Source organism: Folsomia candida, unplaced genomic scaffold, assembly GCF_002217175.1.
Source record: "Folsomia candida strain VU population unplaced genomic scaffold, ASM221717v1 Fcan01_Sc063, whole genome shotgun sequence".
Classification (NCBI taxonomy): Eukaryota; Metazoa; Arthropoda; class Collembola; order Entomobryomorpha; family Isotomidae; genus Folsomia; species Folsomia candida.
In genome coordinates, this window is record NW_019091255.1 from 11,090 (window position 1) to 30,205 (window position 19,116).

Sequence of the window (19,116 nt, forward strand, 5' to 3'; positions counted from 1 at the left end):
TGACACACATTTTATGAAAAGCCCAACTTCTATAAGCACCATTGGGGTTCACATTTTTGTCAAATTTTCGACATAATAATGACAATAGAAGAATATTGTTGAAAGAAAGTAGGACTTCAGAATTCTCACTCCGGTTAATATTTCTCAAGGAGTTTCTTCAGCAGTATTTGCAAAACATGTCCATAATGACTTTTCACTCCCTGTCCCAAGATTTGTAATGTTGGGGTGATTCATGGGAAAGACGCTAATAATTGTTACGCTATTTCAGCAAATTCAACTACATACTTTTGCTAACCTTATGTCATACGTCGTCAATATTCACTACGAGGAAAATTTTAACGTAAATAGGTGATTATTTCTTGTTCGTTCATGGGAAGGTTTATACACACCTTTCCTCCATTTTTTTATTCATTCATTTACATAATTTGATCCTACCATAATTTCACAATAACAATTATTATCAGTTTAAGCCCATTGATACACATGTTCCACTCAGCACTAAAACAAGTAGTTAGTTTGTGAATTTGGGTTGTTCAGATGACAAATTGCAACCCAATTACAAATTATTAAAACCGCCTGCATACTGAAATAGAGGTTTAAGAATTTCTACCAAAAGTAAATCGAGTAAAACCCTTCATCCGCAGATGATTTTGGGATTTACTGTCATGAGATAGAAATTGTATTGACCTTAATTTCGTCAAAGTAGGGCAGTCACAATAAAATGAGCATCACAAAACACTATCTTCCCTACATTACAAGTTTCCAAAGCTTTACAAAAAATAGTACATAAAGAAAAACATATTACAGTGGATAAATCTTCACATTGATTCAATATAAAATTTTACGATAAGGTAAAACTATTATCAGTTGATTTGGTTCAGTATACTATCACAACACGGGAAACTTAATTTCTATATTTTGTTGGTGATCTAGCTTAAATTACTCTATAAATGTAGCCCATCCATCGTGCTTACAAGTTTCATGTGGTTATCTACAATTTGAAATAGCTCTCCAGGACTAGGAATACGGCCCGTCTGAAGTTTGGACCAAACAGGGACATCTACAAACATACAACAGTATTAACGTTGTCATAATATTGGCCTGGTTAAACAATTACTTGTTAATTACTCACCATTAAAGTATATTTCGAACGCGCCGGTAGATATTAGTTGATTTTCAACGAAATTACTCAGGAAAAAAATCATTAATGAAGCGTAAATTTTATTTGACTGCATCCACGTCCACAAATTAAGGCAAAATGCGTAACCTCCCAATCCCAGAATTTGGAACGGATTTGTCCCCATAAACAAGCAGCCAAGGAAAGCAAACTTAGCAATTGACTGTAAATTGACATTTTCAGTTATTATTTATTACTACAAATGCAATTCCTTTTTATTATGCATCTTTTCTTACCATAATTTGAGCACCAAGCTTCTTAATTGGTAGAGGAGGATAGTTTTCACCTTAAAACGGAATGAAATATAAACATACAAAAATTGTTGCATTGAAAACTACTTAGTAATTGATAAGTCGATATGATATCTCACCCTCGATAAGAATTTCAGGATGTCTTTGCAACAGTAATTGGCTAAACTGTTGAAAGACGTTCTGATACCCTCAGGAGGAGCTATTGGATTAGACAAATATTTAAATTCTCTCTCACACTAATTTTTAAATTCATACAATAATTTTAGTCCATACCAATACATAAACTTCATCGATGGTCCCATGGGCATCTTCCCCGATAATCTCGACCCTGGTCCTCCCATATCCACCAGCATCTTATCCTCCTCTCTCTCGGAACCACCCCCACTTCCGTCCCCCTTGGTCGTCGAGCTCATCGGTGTGTTCATGAAATCTCGAGCCACAAATAGAATAAGGATGATAAAAATGTATATATATGACTTTGGTATTTGAGGATTATCTCCTCCTCCTTCGTCCGCCATGGCGAAATACTTTCTGATACGGTGGGTGTGACTTGTTGGACGAGTGTCAAGACGTCAACATCGACATGGGTGGGATTTGACAATTGCGAAGAAACAAAGGAGATTTTCTGATTTTATAAACTTCCACTTTCGATTAAAATGTACTAAATAAAAATAATAACAACAGATACGAATTTTATCAAGGAAACGAAAAAGTCTAGAATATTCTGACCATAAAATAATACTGCTATCCTTACTATCAATGCTAGAGGAAAATTCCAGCTAATAATAATTAATTAATGTGTAATGATGAAAAAGTAGTTTATTTTATTCTGCGTGTAATATGAACCAATTGACTATCCCTCTCTGCACAGTTGAGGAAATTCTATGTTGCAATAGATGGAGGGGAAGAGGGTCTGGGTAAATTCAGCTCCGTCGTCAGAGTCTAACAAAATTTTATTTAATAAATGTATGAAAATGTCAAGAAATATTTAATTAACTTTTATTTAATGATTTACAATCACATAAAATAAATTTTATTAAAATAATGACGTCATCTCATCTCACAACCGATCTCATACAAATAATGTCCAAGAATTAAAAAATCAAACGACGTTTCAACTTGTCATAAAATTTTATGAATTACAATTATACTTTTCGAAATGTATGTTTCTGAAAAATTAAATTTAAATTTAAAATTATTGAACTACACATGGACGATCCCCGCCTGCATCATCATCATCTCGTAACTTTTTCGCAGTTGGAGAGAAGGAAGGACTTTCACCTGACTTTCGTTTAGTTTCTACTTTCTGTATCTTTCTCTTTCACCGAGCAAGCGGTGCCCACCCACCCACTTTCACCACCACCAGCACAGGATGACGGCAAACGTCAAGGCCATAATACTCCTCAATTCCACCAATTTACCCAATATTTTAAAAATAAATTCCAATAACGGCTAATTAATTAATTAACTGATATCTGCCTAAGATCATTGCCATCATTTGTACATATATTCATTTGACTTGGGTACAAATTGTACTGACTGGAGTGGAAAATTATGGGCGGTGGAGAATTTAGTTGGACGTAGAAAAATAATTAAATTATTATTCGACTTGACTCAATTATTATACTGGAGAAGAAAAACAATTTAGTTAATTGACATTTTTGACGATTTCTAATCGAAAGTAAGAAAGCAAATTTGACGATTTCTTCCAAATATAGATAATTGATTGGCTGAGGAAAACAGAACAAATGATTATCTTCTAATAATAAAGAGACTACACGTGTTTTGATAAAAGGAACATCTTTTGGCAATAAAATTAGGACAATAATACCTAAAATCAGTGTAGTGAAAGTATATTTGGCAAATCACTCATACAAAGGTGAAGCCAAACCACAGGCTGATTTGATTTGAGGTAAGGATTATATTTTGTAAATTCTCACGTGTCTTTATACAATTATAATTGAATAGGTTGTTGAATATTTACATTTAGTATTCATGAATGAAGTAATGAACATTAATGTTGGTGCACAATGCAATTATATGTGTTGTGGTTTTGCCTGGTGTTCATTGTTATTGGACCATTTAAATAATTTCATGTTAATATGCATACCACTGTACGTAAATATGATAAAATAGGTTAAAAATGGCAAAATATGATGGTTGTGTCGCTTAGCTTATACATAAATGACGTCCTGCAGAAGGTTTTGTTGTTTATTAGCTGTTTCACGACATTAGTATTTACTACTGGCACCTATAATATTGTTATTCAATTTTTGCACTTGATAGCTGTTCAAGTATTTTGTTAAGATAACTATAATTACGGTTTAGGTAGGGTCAGTGGTACTATTACATCATAATATTTGTAAGAATATAGCCAATTTAGATTCAGGCAACAAACAACGGAGAAGGTGCCAAAGAAATGGCCAAGAGTACGAATTACGAGTGAACTATGAGTTCATAATTGTTTTAGCATTCTCATAACTGTTCATTTTGAGTAACTAATGAAGATTACGGTTTTATGCTTTTATTATTAAGGTTGAGTACTCCGCACCTGGTGATAATTGTAAATTACACAACACAAGACTCAATTCAATCTTATTCATGAGATATCTTGGTAGCGGAAAGGTTTCGTATTTCATGGCTGCATAAATACAACGAAAAGTATGAGATAGTAAATTGTTTTATATCAACAATTGAAATTATATTTATTCTCACCGGCTGCATTTGAGTAAATTCCAAAATGTACTCGATTCACTCGTGGGTTTTTTTAATTATAACACGTCAGTACATGAATCGATGTATTTAACTAATAGTTGTGAACCACAAAAATGGTTCCTTATTTGCTGGAGAGAGAATTGGTTTCATGTCTGTCGTCGACCGTCGTAGTACGAATAGTAGAAAACTATCGATATGAATTTCATGATTGGGTAGAGTTGTTTGCATGTTTACACCTGTGTACACTGTACAAAGATATGTGTATATTTTCAAATTTGGGTTGATGAGATGCTAATTGATGTCTGAAGTCATTTGGGAGTCGACTTTAGCAATGACATGACACGTAGACATTATTTTGTTCTTAAAATGCATGCATAATGCAAAAGATCCATGTACACCAATAACAATATCTTTAGTACAGTGGAGAGAAAGTCGTTAGGTTCGACTTCCAGATAGTCAATGGGTTTATGTGTTTATGCGTTTAATTTTACACGGTGTTTGGCTTCAATCAATTCTTTACTCTTTTCTTATGGAAATGCCGACCGGAATTTGGCTCAACATGATCAAAACATCGATATTTGATTTTGAAGTAATTCCTGCGTAGAAATAAATACGTGTCTACATACTCGTCAGAATATGTAATGATTTACCAATTGTTATAAAAATCTGATCTACGGCGCGATGCGATCTGTGAGTAATGAAATTTGGAAGGATGATGAGCTTGATTGAACAACAATATTTGTATTCATTCTGTTGATGTATGTTCCGATAAAATATTAGTATTTTTTAAATAACTCCACAACAGTTTCCCCCAATAATAATTGATCATCGTATAAATAGAGATGGTTTAACCTTCTTCCAAATTTCCCACAAGCAGTATTATGATTAAGGTTAAATATTTGATGCGCTTGAAGTTTAAAAATAAAATCAAACACTGATTCCCATTATATTTTGTCAATAAGTGAAATTTGTTTACCTGGTTCATTATACTTATTCAGCTGCAGATTTATTTGTCATGTCATTTTTAGTTCAATTAAATAATCATTTACTACAATAATAAACAATCTACGCAGTTGTAAGTTGCTGCTAAAATACGTATACGTACATATAGGTGCAAATAATGGAAAAACGCTTATTAAAAGTGTGTGAACCGTGCAAAAACAAAACTAAGGCATTATTTTTTGCCACAGATAAATGAACGCGTGGCGCATATATGCATATGTGCAAAATGTATGTATGAAACCCCATCGTAAATGAAATAAAATAATCACGCACAAAATTATTACAACTTTTCTTCCTCACCCCCTCCTTGTTTGGCATCCACAATTTATACAGATCAAAACTATGCAGTTTAAGCAAAATAAAATATAGCGAGTTCCTGTCTTCATTCATACATACATACAAATAATCCTTTTAAATTGCAATTTAGTACGTGGATTTTGCACAGTAAATCATAGTAATCAAACTCCATCGTCACGTCACCTTTACCTGTAAATGGTTAAATCAGTAGCACGTTATTTATTATTATGCAGTCATTGCATTTAGCACTGAATAATGGCCAGCATACACATAATAGTATCCTCACCCGAACACGTCGTGTTTCACATTTAGTTTTTAAACAGATCAGGCAATGACCACCTTTGACCTCAACGAAGAACAGATTGAACATGGATTACTCATACTTTTTATCTACTATACGGTGAAATTTCGTCAGTGATCTAATGGAAAAAGTACACCGGATATATTTTAAGCAGATCAGTGTCTAAATAAATAACTGATTCATCTCATTGCATTTTAGTGTGTGGCGTTGTTCCGTAAAATTAGAATAATAATTATGTAGTTCGTAATAGTTGTTTAAGCAAACGTTTATTTACGTTCATTAAGATTCATGAGAAGGGTGATGTAGTAATCGCATCTTCTTAAACGGTTCTGTGAAGTTTAAAAATAAATGTGATTAGAAATCTGTGAGTGAATTGAATATGAAAATGGGAACTGGAAAGTTGCATCCATTTTCTTATCAGTATATTCACTGGAATGGAATTGTGCACATGCAAAGCTATAAATAAAATATATTTAGAGAGAGTTACAACCGAGATAAAATGCTATTCTAAAATAATTCTTGTCAAGAATTGAAACAGATTTTGCTCCTTTATGAGTTCATTGCTTGTGGTACATAAATGTTTATTTAGACTTTATGTTACTCGCTTGATGATAAGAAGAAGTGATAATATTCCAGAAAAATCTTGTCAAAATTAAGGTTCCTTTTCACACAATCTGTGAAATCTCACTCATGTAATAAATATATGTGAGCAGCATCACGTTGTTATGTATTTTCTTAAAATGGTACACTTGCAACAGTAAAGTAAAGCTATTGTCAAATTACTTTCTCATCTATGTATCCATGTACATACGACGACACAAAGTCGTTGAAAGGTAACACGAACCACGGAGACTAAATAGCTCAGTCAGTGATTTATTAAATTATACAACCAATTGTAAATAGTTAACTCTGCTGCAGACTTTACTCACTCATTGTCAGGTTTCCCTATATTATTCCTCACCTATTATGTATCTCTGGTAGCATATACAGGAAGATAGAAACCTGTGGGGATGGGATAGGTAGATTTTATGTAGGATGCTTTTAGTCAACCTATTTAACACACTCCTACATAAGTGTTGCACCTCTAATAACAAGAAGGAAGGGTATATGTACATATTACTTATTAGATCAAGTCGACAGTCTCCAGTTTTATGAGTTTAGTCTTTCACCAGCCTGGTGCTTTTCAGGTCGTTGAAATTTCATTCGTATGAGATCAACGCCATACATAAATACGCAACTTGAAATAAACAAAATGAGATTGTATTCACAAAGTTTTCAAAATAATTGTTTTTTTCTTCAACTGATCCAAGTTTTTGTATCAACAAATAAAAAAAAACAAGACTAAACCATATTCAGTTTATAATATTCCTTGCTTATTAACAACTCTCCATGAACGAGTTGTTTGTCTATCATACTAAACGTTTAGTAAAAGCATATATATAGTCAGGTAACAAAGTGCAAAGACTTTGTAAACAAAACATTTTGTTCACACATACCGAGAGTATTTGTGTCTGCAAATCTTAAGACGATAGATACAGTTCTAGTCAACGTTAGGCAGTGATAGCATCCGTGCTCTAACGAGTCAAGTTTCTATAAAGTTTTTAGAAACTTAAAAAAAATTGTTTAAGTTATTTAAACAAGTATATGTGAAGTGCATGTAAAGTACGATATAAAATCCACAAGAAGATTCTTCTATACCAATCCAGCTAATAAAAAACAATTGTCATGATGGCTAAACCAAGTACGATTATTTAAATTAAACATGATTGATTTTTTGAAAAATTTTAGTTGATAATATTGCAATTACCTAATGTTTTCTTTAATTTTCTTTAATTTTCAGACAATCCCAAGTTTGCCCGAGCTTGGCGCAGGCCGAGTGCTTTCTTTACTATTGGCGAAGGGACGGATGAAGATTCCGAGCATTACAATGAGTTTGATTCTGACGATGATGAAGTTCCAACCAAGAGTAAACTTTTACGAAGGAGGTCTTCTGTCCCGTTCGTGTATGATTCAAATTCCAGTTTAGGTAAGAAATTCGGTGGACTCACTAAATGAGCAAATTTCCCTTGCAATTTATTTTAAACAATTCATATGAGCGTCATCTCTCACAGAAAATGCACAATAAATTCATTTCAGGTTTAAAATTCCCTTTAGAAAACCTTCAAATCTAATCGTGTTAAATTTATCCTTAGCTTTAAATTACATCCTTATTAGCGAGAACATGGAAAGTTGCATCATGCATACATACACATACACAACTAAATTGCAGTCAGTGCATACTTCTAACATTCGTAAAATTATGGACAACAAAATATCTGCATACTTTTAAAATGCAAATGCTAAACAGTTTTAAATATATCACTGCAATGCAAAAATATATTTTTTGTTGATCATCATGAATGCAGAGCGTATTTAACACATGAGCTTTGGAAGTGTTGGGGGCAGGAACATGCAACTATGCAATGCAAGCTGTAAGCCATGCAAATTTAGGTATTAGACGGTATTATGATGCTACACATAGGTAATTCCTCTCTTGCGTATGTATATGTGTATCATCTTGTTCTGTGCAGTTTGAATTGGTTGCGTAACAAATGTGTAAATTATTTTACCTCCTATTATACAAATACATACAATGCAAACCTCCTAAACTTCCTTCCACCGTGTATACTTGCTGCTGCATTTCGACAATTTCCACGCGGCTGCTGGGCTGTTTTTGTTATTTATTTACACTGACTGACAACTGGTTCATTGAATTCAGCGTTATTTTGTTGCAAATATTACAAGTTTTAGCATTGCACATGTGGTAAAATTTTTAAAGAATGTGATTAAAGTTTAAATATTATATTTTTAACGACTGACTACCTGATTATCCAGGAGCGACTATGTACTTTAAATTATTCCGAGTTTAAGACGCAGATTCTGTCAACAATTTCTTACTGTGATCATAAAAGATTTAAATGGTTCCTATTCCTAGTACAATATGTGATTCATATACGTACGATCAGTTTGCTCAGAATAGTGCTTTTGTTTCTGTTAGTGTGAATTATCATAATATATAACAAACAAAGTGTTTTTGTTGACTCAATAAATGTACGAGAATTGGTTGGAAACGTTCATGAATAAGTTATTGATTAAGTGAAATGCATCTTCTCGCCCGTCAAGTTTCATTCGTGCTAAAGTGCTAAAATCCTACTCCTTCATGGATATTAAATATATAGTTTCATGAAATTGGATGTGTAATGTCATGTTTTCCCATGTTGAGACAAATGCACTAGGAATTGTATTACATTAGATGAACTTGCTATTTTTTGTTAATTTTAGTTTTTAATTTTTATCTCTTGTTACATAAATTCATAGAAAATAATATCTATTTCCAAAAGTATATTTAGATATGAAAAATTTTTTAAGCTATTAAATAGTTGAACAGTTGTCAAAAAATCTCTCAGTATTACAGTAAAATATTAAAATTCACCGTCACACGTACTGTCATCGGCCTTAATTAGATCAGCAAAAAAATCTATTAAAAGTGTCATAAATACACGACACCTGACTTTATCTGTTTTTAAACAACGGAAATAAAAATGGGTTGGTGGCAGCTATTCGAAGCAGTTGCGACGGATCCAAATAATCGGCTATTTATGGATTGTAATTATTATGCCCACAATTATGGACAGCTTGCAGAATCTTTTTTATATAATGGTGAATGAATTCATTTATGACTTCAAGTTTTTTTTGCTCATTATAATTTCATTGTCCTGGCTTTTCAATCAACATTAATCTCTTAAAAAATTTGCAAATGTTGCCAATACTCGAGTGTAATTGTAACTCTATTTTGTACCTTGCAGACAGTGACACTGAGCTCGGGTGGGAGTTGGCGGAGCGGAGAAAGACTCGAAGGGAAAGCAGTGTTCCGATGAATCAAGGTCTCCAAGCGTGGGTTGATTTGAAGGCGACGGCAGGTTCCTCCTCTTCATCGTCCCCTTCCAACAAGGATGATGGAGACCAGAATAAGCAACTTGCCGTCGTTTCTGCACTTCCGATCACCCGGAAAAAGAAAGCTGCATACGAAGAGATTAAAGAACAATTGACTGCGGGGAAAGTGAAGGAGGCAAAAATTAATGTGCGAGATAGCGATTGGGAACTTAACGAGGAAATTAGATCTCGACTTTGGCCACACCTCTCCTCAATTCATGAAGCCACTCGAACAAGTTTGGATGGTCTCTATTGGGACTCTGTCAGTCAAATTTATGGATCTCAAGGTGGATTATATAGAAAAATATGAAGTATTTTGCTGTATTTAACAAGTATAATTTTTGTATTTAGAGCTGCCATCAGGAAATTTGCACCTCCCACCATTTACGGATACTCACTATCATCTTTACTATGGATTGTCGGCCGAAGGGAGAAAATTTACGGATCGAATCGTGTCAGTTGTGGGCTATGCTTATCCAGAAATCACTTATTGTCCTCTTTTGCTTCCATTGACTTCCCTGTTTTTGCACTACGTTCAGGTAGTAATACATTTAAATTAAATATGTATATATTCGAATTATTGTGTAATTTTTATTTTTTGTTGGTTCTGAACAGGAAGAGAAAACATATAACTCAATGTGCACTCTTTTGTCAGCCAAACACAAAGTCTTTCTAACACAAACGAAGCTACAATGGGAAGTGACTTATACTGTAAGAGATACCAATCATAATATTATGTATTGGTGTCATCATGTCATAGCGTTTATTTATTTTCTTCCAGACTGCAATGAATCTCACCAAAAAGTTTTCCGTAAGAAAATATGAGACTAAATTATTTAGTAACCTAATTGATAATAATTTTCCGCTTATGTATGTACAATCCACAGAAGCCGGCCTTCACATTCATTCAGGTAGGTGATTTTTTGATTCAAGTGATTGATTTCTGGGTGAACATATAAAGAAAGACAGTTGTAAATAATATTTTCTTTTACAATTCAGCGAAATCTCCAACCTGGAGAAAGGATTGAAAGTGTTTTCCAAGGATGGATATGGTGGATATTCAGAGATCTACCCCTTTCTCATACGGTACGTCTTATACGCATTAAAAAAATTAACAATAACAATAATAATTTATCCTTTTTAATACCTTAACCAATCCATTCATTAAGCCAACCAAGAAAGCTGTGTCTTTGATATTAGTCGCTACATATATCTGATTAATGTGGTTATATGTATGAGCGTATCAAAGAACTTGACACAGCTTGGTTAGTTTAATTGGTTTAGTGTTTTGATCGTAAATCAATACGAGCCAAAGAAAAAAAAATACTGTTGGCAAATCTCAATATCTTTTAAGCGCAGGTGGTTTGGTCGATTTCTTGAGATTTGCATATTTTAACTGATCTTGAATTGCAATGTGTTGATGTCATCATTTAATGTATTTCGTTAATAATTTCCAGGTCCGTATAATCGACTGCTTTCTGATGGAGGGAGTTAAAGTTTTGTACCGTGTGGCATTAGCACTACTTCTTTCCTTCACCAAGGCCTGTGGCTCTGATTCCAAATGGTCTAATCTCGTCGAATCCTCTGGACTTGAGATTGGGATATCAAAATTTTGCAGTGATATTGCAACCATCGTTAGTCCCACTCTTAAATTATTCCTTCCCTGTGTATTTATTTTGTAAAGAAACTTGCCATAAATTTATCTGTCCCACAAATTCCAATTTCATTTTGCAATCCTTCACTTGATGCAACATGAAATTATGGTTCTTATCGATAACAACATTTTTTCCCACTTGTTTACCACCATCTCGTATTTGGTTCAATCGCTACTTCTTTGGTGACATAATCAGTTGACCCAGTCAAGCTTGTGCAGTACATAGATCAACAAATACGTGTCGTGTTAAAATTCTTAAGAACGAGATAAATTCAGAATTTAAGAAAACCCCTAATCAAGTTAAAGTTAATTTGCCCAAACCAATTTACACATGAATAAAATAAAGGATACTGTTTCTGTGTTAGAAAGTATGTGCATTAACTTTCAGTTCACGCCTCAAAGGCTTCTGAAATCGGCCTTTTCAATCAGAGCCTTCAGGGGAGCAGAGATTCGGAAAATTTCTACAAAAGTGGAATTGGTGCTAAAAAGCCGTGGTCCTGGAGCCGGAGGAGGCGGAGTCGGAGGGGGAGGAGGAGGCAATAAAATGCAAAAATCGAAATCCAACGAAAATCTTCCTTCGAGTCAGTCTCAGATGGATATTCAGATGATGTCACATACGCTGGCTATTAAAGAGGTGAGGGTGAGCTATATCTTACTTGATGTTCAATAGGTACATTTTATGTTGTATGCACATTAAGGAAATATTTTGTGTGTGCTTCATTTTGCACGGTTTTACTCGCTAATGTTTTGCATAACATTACTCATTCTATCGGTATTTACGCAAATATTGGTTTCTGCTTTTGCATGTAGTTCATTAAGAATGCAGATTTGACATTAGTTTCTGTTTTCAGTTTTTATGTACATTATTGTAGTTGAATTCCTGTACATTGTCTACTTTATCCTTATTATGCATGCCCAATTGTTTCTTTTGCATTTGATCTCTTAATCTCTACCATATTGTTGGATATGTTGATTGGTATTGAATATTGGCTCAATCTTTCAAAAACAATCTTTTCATGCTGCCTGTGTCCATTATCTGGAAAATGTGTCCCTACACCAATAACCCACGTCTGGTTACGTGTTATTGTGCTTGTCGCAATTTGTAATGGGACAATTGCTCGCAAAATCTCGGAATAATAACACTAACAATAAATCTGTTCGGAATAATGATCAACTACAAACACCATCACAGGGGAAAAGTTCCCCAGAGCATAGAAGCCCTTCTATGGGTTCATATCCTCTTAACAATATCAATTCTGTCGCTTCTAGAGAGTCCGTAAGTCAAAGTCGCGTCATTTTTCCTATGTATATTCTCTGATTGCTATTGATATAATCGTAACAAAACCATGTTTCACTAAATTGTCTATCATATATTAATATATAAGTTGATCTTTTGTTTTACTGTTACAGTTGCTAGCACTGTGGCAATGGCTTCCCATCAGGATCACAATGTACCAACCCGTTCTGCTCTACACTACGGAAGAACATGGATGTTCTTTGACAACATTTTTTAAACGGGTGGAAAATCACGAGCCAACAATCTTAATAATCAAGACAACGACTGATGAGGTAACTTGTCAAGTTTCATTAATGCAATTGATGATAATAACCAGACTTTTGATTTAACTAATTATAATATTAGTTAATCGTCCATTGCATTTAATGGTATTGCACAATTTCTGCATCTGGCCAAATGTCAAATCGCACTAATCGTAGAATTGCGCATTATCATGTTATGAAATAATTCTATATTGTATGTTGCAGGTGTTTGGAGCTTATTGCTCATCTCATTGGGGTGCAAGGAACGAAAAGGATGAAAAAGGTGATCGACAACGATATTTTGGAACTGGAGAAACGTTTCTATTTAGTTTGTGGCCTGAACGAAAAAAATATCCATGGGTCGGAATAAAACCAATACCGGTTGACGAAGACATTGAAAATGAAGACCCATCTTTACAGAACAATGCTAAACGAAAGGGGAGAGGGGAAGAACTTTTTATGCATGCTGATACTCATATGATCTCAATAGGAGGAGGGTAAGTACATGCATAAATATATACCGAATTACGAGAATTATTCCAGAATTTGGTGTTTAGATAAATTAAATCATTAAATTACTTTATCAGGGAGGGCCAAGGAATTTGTTTGGATGAAGACTTGCGCTTTGGAAAATCTGAAACATGTTCAACATTTCAAAACCCACCGTTGGCCGTGGAGAAAGATTTTGAAGTCTCTGTGCTCGAAGTCATTGGATTCTCGTGTTAATAATGGATTACCTACTTAGTACATTAGTACATACATCATCATAAAAATTCCACGCTTTCAATGTTGTCGATAATCAATCAACCCTGAAATTCCGCTCATCGCATCGACCGAATAGTGTTGCTAGTGTCATAATACATACATAGAACAAAAACCTATATTACAAACCGCACGGTACACGCAAACAATCAGTAGTAGTCAAAAAACATTTTTTTAGAGAACCAAAGTTTCAATAGATGTACATACATTGTACTATTAATTATTATTATTATACATACATACTACTAGTTATTTTTTACAATTACAACTAACAAAACAAACGAATTTCGTTTGACAAATGCAACGCAATTTAATTGAGAGATTTGATATAAATAGTTGAATTATAATAATGATGATAATAATAGTCGCTCTGCAGCTTATATTTATTTATATATGAGTTGGTTTTTGCTATACAAGAAAATATATATTATGCAAATAGACATCCCAACCAGGATAATATGTGGATAATAGTCTTTTAGAAGATAAACTAAATGTAATGATGTATACTACCAATAGTAATTATACTGATAATAATAATAGTAATAATAATAATATGAAACGTGCATTTCAAATGAATACTAACCAAACTGATTTCAAACGAATTTTAATTCTACATCAATCATTTTTACCTGGAAGCTGGGAATAAAGAGCATCCACTAAGGTTTTTGACTGCCCCATAAAAGGCGCGCTAGGCGGGAACACAGCGAAATTAAATTTCGAAAAAATTATTTTTGAATAGGCCAAGTTATAAGCTTTCCATTGATATATGTCACCAATTATTGAGTCATGGCTAAGACTAGAAAAACTTGGGTTGAAAGGCAAGAGTTGAAAAAAAGAGTGATTGAGTTTCACAAAAATCGAACAAACAATTGTTGTAAAATCACTTGGCACTTTTTCAAGCAAGAAGGTATTCCTCTTTCAAATGTCAACTCTTACATAAAAAAGTACGAGGAATCCAATGAACTCAAATTCAAAGTCCCCACTGGTCGATCTGCAAAGCTAGCGACGACGAAAGCCAAAAATCGGATTAAAAAAATCTTCAAAAATCATCCATCAACGACAACGGCTGGCGCCGCAAGTAAGGTCAAGATTTCAAAAAGCTATCAGTGCAAAATCAAAGTCCATAAACTAGGGATTATAGCCAAGGCAAAAAAACCAGCATCAAATTACAAACCAACACAACAGGAAAGGATTCATGCGTGCTGGAAGAAATTGTTGAAGAAGATTCGGGGAAAAGTGGTCATTATGGGCGATGAGCCCCACGTCACAGATGACACTTCAAATCTTCCAGGAAGGCATTTTTTCCATAGTTCCAACCCCTGTGAAGCAAAATATGAAGACAAAGTCCAAAAGAAAGACCAATTCACAAAAAAATGAAGAATTTGGCAACGCATGTCTAGCATTGGTCATGTTTCCGATCCCGTTATTTTGGAGGGCACTGTAAACCAGGGGGTTTATCTTAAATCATGCATTAAAGGTGGATTGGAATCTTTTATTACTAAAGATCATAAAAAAATAAAGTTTTGTTTTGGCCTGACCTCGCAAGGTCCTATGACACCAAAAAGGTCACTCAGTACTGACATCTGAAAAAAATTGAATTTGTGCCAAAAAATGGAAACCCACCTAATTTTCCTCAACTGCGACCAATTGAGAAATTTTGAGCGCTGACTAAGTACAAATATTCTAAGCTTTCAGAAACGCCAGACACCTTACGAAAATTTAAGAACAGATGGAAGAAAATCAGCTTGAAAGTAGGTGCAGTCTATGGGAGGAATTTGACGCGAAATCGGAAGAAGAAAATGCAATCTGTAGCAGACAGCGGAATTGAATCATTAAAATTTGAACTGTATGGCAATCCAAACCCTTTGGTAGTAAACATATGCAATTTTTTTGAAATTACATTAAATGTGTAAAAAGTTCTGAGCATTTTATTGCGTCAGTCAAAAACCTTAGTGGATGCTCTTTACATATGCACATGCACATATTAATTTTACTTATAAAAGAATCTCTATAAATCTTGTGGGCGAGAAAGAAAGGTTGATGTATGGATATCTATCTATCTGTAATGTGATGGGTGGAGAAAAATCGTGATATTTCAACATGCACCGATTACCTGACACCTGCACTATTATTTGCTGATGGGCAGATCACGCCAAAAAGGTCAAGCTTAAATTTGTAAATAAAAAAATGTGTTATGTTTACACACAACACTTGCATTCGTTCTTCGTTGATGCACAAAGCTGGTGTTGGATTTCAGGTAATTCTTGAAGGTCTTTTCTCTCATTGTTGCATACATGCTCATCCAGGACTCCAGGTCAAGTTACATGCATACAAAATAATAATATTTTGAGCTAGCTTTAGACACTTTTTTCTAAAGGTTGTGGTTGATTAATTGAACGACATTCTCATAAATTTTTGTGGGGCACTACCACCAAAACGAATCTTATCAAATATGTTTTTAGGAGAGTGAAAGATGATTTGGTGATGAATGAAGAAATTGAAGAATTGGAGTTAACACGGCCGGCACCACTCACACCCGGCATGATGATTATGATGATGATGATGACGCAGACCCCTCGTCAAATGAGGTCAAGCTCCGTAATGTACATATGCATGCATCTTACTTGGCATCATCAATAGCTTAGACCAGCCCTCTGAATGCAAGCAATTTTTTAAAGCGATTATGTGGCGTGGGTGATCAAAGATTGGGAGAACTGTGCGAATTCATTCCTTTGTTGAACACCAAACGTGTGTACTTGGTAATTGATGCTCAAAATTAGGACTCAATTTAGTAATTATAACCGAAATTTGAAATGCGTTTGGAAAAAATGACGAGCAGGATTTCTGATAAATTTATAAAGCATAAAAAACTATCGGTTTAGTTTTTCAATTTCATGCTGTCGTATCGGTCGCATAATGTTTGCTTGATTTTGGTGACACAAAGTGTTTTGAGAAGTTTTTCAAGTTTATATTCACCTAATGAGGTTTATTAGGCAATTGTCAATTAAATATTAGAGTAAATACTCCTTTGATGAATGAGTCTCCGAGAATAATACATAAAAATGCTACACTGTTGAAGATCACTTCAAAGTCATATGAATCGCACATCTCATTAGATACAGGTTGCAAGATTACAAAATTTCATACAAATCTCCCAATATTAAAGTTTCCAACAATCGATTGTTGCACATATTTTGAAGAAAGTTGAGACTAACTTTACCTTAGTCCGCATTTATGTGTACACACCATTCACCTTTATGTACATTACATTACACACTTTTGTATCTAATAAAAAAATGAAATCTTCACTTTATCTTTTTCACGCCAACACAAAGCGTGATTGAATAAATGTTACTTACTCGTTCATAAGTTTCCCCAAGCCAAGATGATCCCTTCCTTCCACATCTATTACTTACGGATGGATGGATAGACAAGCTTGCACTGTTATATTCATTATTATTACAAGTTAGCAATGGCTTCGTCGCGTATACGAACGAAGAGTAAAAGTTGAGACGCAAACGAACATATTAAAAGTCCTACTTACTTCTTCCACATCTTCCTCCCAATGCAATCTCGTCGTATTCTCAAGAAAATGTATGTAACTGCTGGAGAATTCTTCAGGAAGAGAGAGGTTCAGTCGTCGTGGCCAAGAACAAGAGTTCCTTTATGAGACCAAGTCAGTAAGATTTCAGTGTTTGGCCGACACGCATTTCGAATCTGAGGATATAATACGAGAGTTGAGACCCTATGGCCACAGCACAACAATAAAAAAGTGCCCACCACAGTATTTTCTACACCATTGTTGATCAGCACCACGGCATTGTTGTATGTATGAAAGAATCAGTGTTGTGTGTGAGTGAGAAAAAAAATCTGGAAAATTCTCTCATTTTTTTAAAGTGATGGATTAATTTTGACTGTTGTGGGTGTGGTGCAGTGTGGTTCGCACTGAAAACTACCGTCAGAAATCTTACTGGACTTAAACTTTTTGTTTTATGATCGATCATAAAACAATCATAAATAAATCATCAATTTCATAATCATGGATGATTACGAGAAGGGATGGACTTTAATTCGAGTGAATGTATAGTTGTCATATAATAAAAATGTGATGTAGAAATTTGCATGTGCCCATCTCATTCCTAGTCATTTGCTGAAACGAAGGAAGGAGGAAGAGTATTTTTTACAGAGAAGGACTACATAATATTAAAGTGCTGGTTGCATGTAGTGCTGGATTATCAGAGAAAAGTGTCAGAAGGAAGTGAGAATCTCGTTCGTTTGAAGGTGATAAGGCGACCAATACTTACCAACACAGGGCTCGGACTTGTATAACTACATAAAAATCCGAGGGCGGAAGTGATGTTTGTTCACCAGCAGCAGTTCCATGAATGAAGTATTTCATAAGGAGTGAAGCCTTGTGGGATAGTTTCTACCAATTGGTACTATTACCTACAAATTCTGTGTAAATCCGGCCTTATTCCCTTCGTGTAAGGGAGACTGGAGAGAAGAATGAATGGAAACTGTGATAGTATCCCTTGCTTTATGAAAGTTAGATGGAAAATGTGCACCTCGATGGCGTGGAATTGGTAAATATTATTTTTTCTAAGCCATGAATTTGACCATGATTATTTACATATTTGACTATTCAAAGTTTCTACAATACGTAATTATTATCAAATCGGATATTCAGGTCAATAATAAATGTTGAATTTTGGTTATGAATTTCTCCACATAAAGGCCACAGGTCAAGTTGATGTTGGATTGGATGGAGAGATGAACCAGTCAGCAGAAGTATTGCTATTGGTCTGAAACGTCCCAAACGATTTTATACATTCATTTTGAATGAATTATTTTATCAAATGCAAAATATTCAAGAATTGATGAGCCTAATAAAAGTGTGACGCTGCGTACATACGTCCCTCCTCCACCCAATCCTATCGAATCACAAAAACCAAATAATAATGTGTCTCGCCAAACCTTGCGGAAAAATGAGGGCAAAATTTCAGCAAAACATTCAAGGATGTACCTAAATTTAATACGTACTTGTTGTATAACTTTCAGGCTAATATTTTGGATAATCTTGGACGCCCTGTTAATAAGTCCGGCTCAATCGGTCGGGGTAAGCAGTAACTTTTATTTAAAACCTTGGAATTGGGGACTATTTGTAATTATAAAAACTTGTCAAAAGGGTTCGATTTCGATAAGCTAATTTATTACCGGGTCGATAATACGTGACATGAAGACGACAACTATGCTTTGACTATTCATTTCATTCTCGTATTCAGGATTCTTGCGGTAGTTTAGTGTAGTAACACTCGACATAAGCTCTCTCTCTCTTATCAGAAAACATAAATAACTTTTGATCAGTTCATTAAAAGCGATTACGTAGGATTAGATTAAGTTGCGGTCTTCCATCCAATTAAGCGGAACAAGTTTGTGTTGGCTGGCT

General features: G+C 34.4%; 3 protein-coding genes and 3 long non-coding RNA genes across 10 annotated transcripts in view; 2 read left to right on the top strand and 4 right to left on the bottom strand.

Annotated features, from left to right (window-relative positions):
* Positions 1–352: 352 nt before the first annotated feature.
* LOC110862608 (thioredoxin reductase-like selenoprotein T1a) lies at positions 353–1,946 on the bottom strand. Its single transcript, XM_022111825.2, has 5 exons — positions 1,814–1,946; positions 1,548–1,616; positions 1,414–1,463; positions 1,133–1,340; positions 353–1,060 (listed from the first exon to the last, which is right to left on the bottom strand). Exons 1-5 carry the CDS (start codon positions 1,944–1,946, stop codon positions 945–947), a joined length of 576 nt encoding a protein of 191 aa, XP_021967517.1. The 3' UTR covers positions 353–944.
* A 484-nt stretch (positions 1,947–2,430) lies between these two features.
* LOC110862645 lies at positions 2,431–4,305 on the bottom strand. Its single transcript, XR_002549205.2, has 2 exons — positions 4,144–4,305; positions 2,431–4,069 (listed from the first exon to the last, which is right to left on the bottom strand). It is a non-coding gene; the product is annotated as an uncharacterized LOC110862645 (long non-coding RNA).
* Positions 2,689–14,257, top strand: LOC110862644 (GTPase-activating protein skywalker). 4 transcript variants are annotated; one of them, XM_035845699.1, is made up of 14 exons: positions 2,689–3,340; positions 7,584–7,769; positions 9,589–10,002; positions 10,067–10,254; positions 10,331–10,426; positions 10,497–10,526; positions 10,603–10,626; positions 10,715–10,801; positions 11,173–11,349; positions 11,758–12,003; positions 12,562–12,645; positions 12,780–12,938; positions 13,134–13,405; positions 13,496–14,257. In XM_035845699.1, the coding sequence occupies exons 3-14, from the start codon at positions 9,657–9,659 to the stop codon at positions 13,632–13,634; spliced, it is 1,848 nt and encodes a 615-aa protein (XP_035701592.1). In that variant the 5' UTR covers positions 2,689–3,340; positions 7,584–7,769; positions 9,589–9,656; the 3' UTR covers positions 13,635–14,257. The 4 variants fall into 4 exon arrangements, with proteins under 4 accessions (XP_035701592.1, XP_035701589.1, XP_021967552.1 ...); XM_035845696.1 differs by lacking the exon at positions 2,689–3,340 and adding an exon at positions 6,910–7,484; XM_022111860.2 differs by lacking the exons at positions 2,689–3,340; positions 12,562–12,645 and adding an exon at positions 6,915–7,484.
* LOC118433608 lies at positions 5,461–7,665 on the bottom strand. The gene is made up of 4 exons (XR_004833466.1): positions 7,551–7,665; positions 6,018–6,072; positions 5,729–5,861; positions 5,461–5,631 (listed from the first exon to the last, which is right to left on the bottom strand). It is a non-coding gene; the product is annotated as an uncharacterized LOC118433608 (long non-coding RNA).
* Positions 14,258–16,635: 2,378 nt separating the features above from the next.
* LOC110862602 lies at positions 16,636–18,823 on the bottom strand. 2 transcript variants are annotated; one of them, XR_004833469.1, is made up of 4 exons: positions 18,711–18,823; positions 17,215–17,387; positions 17,030–17,111; positions 16,636–16,955 (listed from the first exon to the last, which is right to left on the bottom strand). It is a non-coding gene; the product is annotated as an uncharacterized LOC110862602 (long non-coding RNA). The 2 variants fall into 2 exon arrangements; XR_002549199.2 differs by lacking the exon at positions 18,711–18,823 and adding an exon at positions 17,975–18,103.
* The window catches only part of LOC110862601 (collagen alpha-2(IV) chain), a 29,645-nt gene continuing 27,903 nt past the window's right edge, over positions 17,375–19,116 (top strand). The window contains exons 1-2 of the mRNA XM_022111820.2: positions 17,375–18,253; positions 18,729–18,786. Of these exons, the coding sequence (XP_021967512.1) occupies positions 18,177–18,253; positions 18,729–18,786 (135 nt within the window). The 5' untranslated portion in view covers positions 17,375–18,176. The remainder of the gene's footprint in view (positions 18,254–18,728; positions 18,787–19,116) is intronic.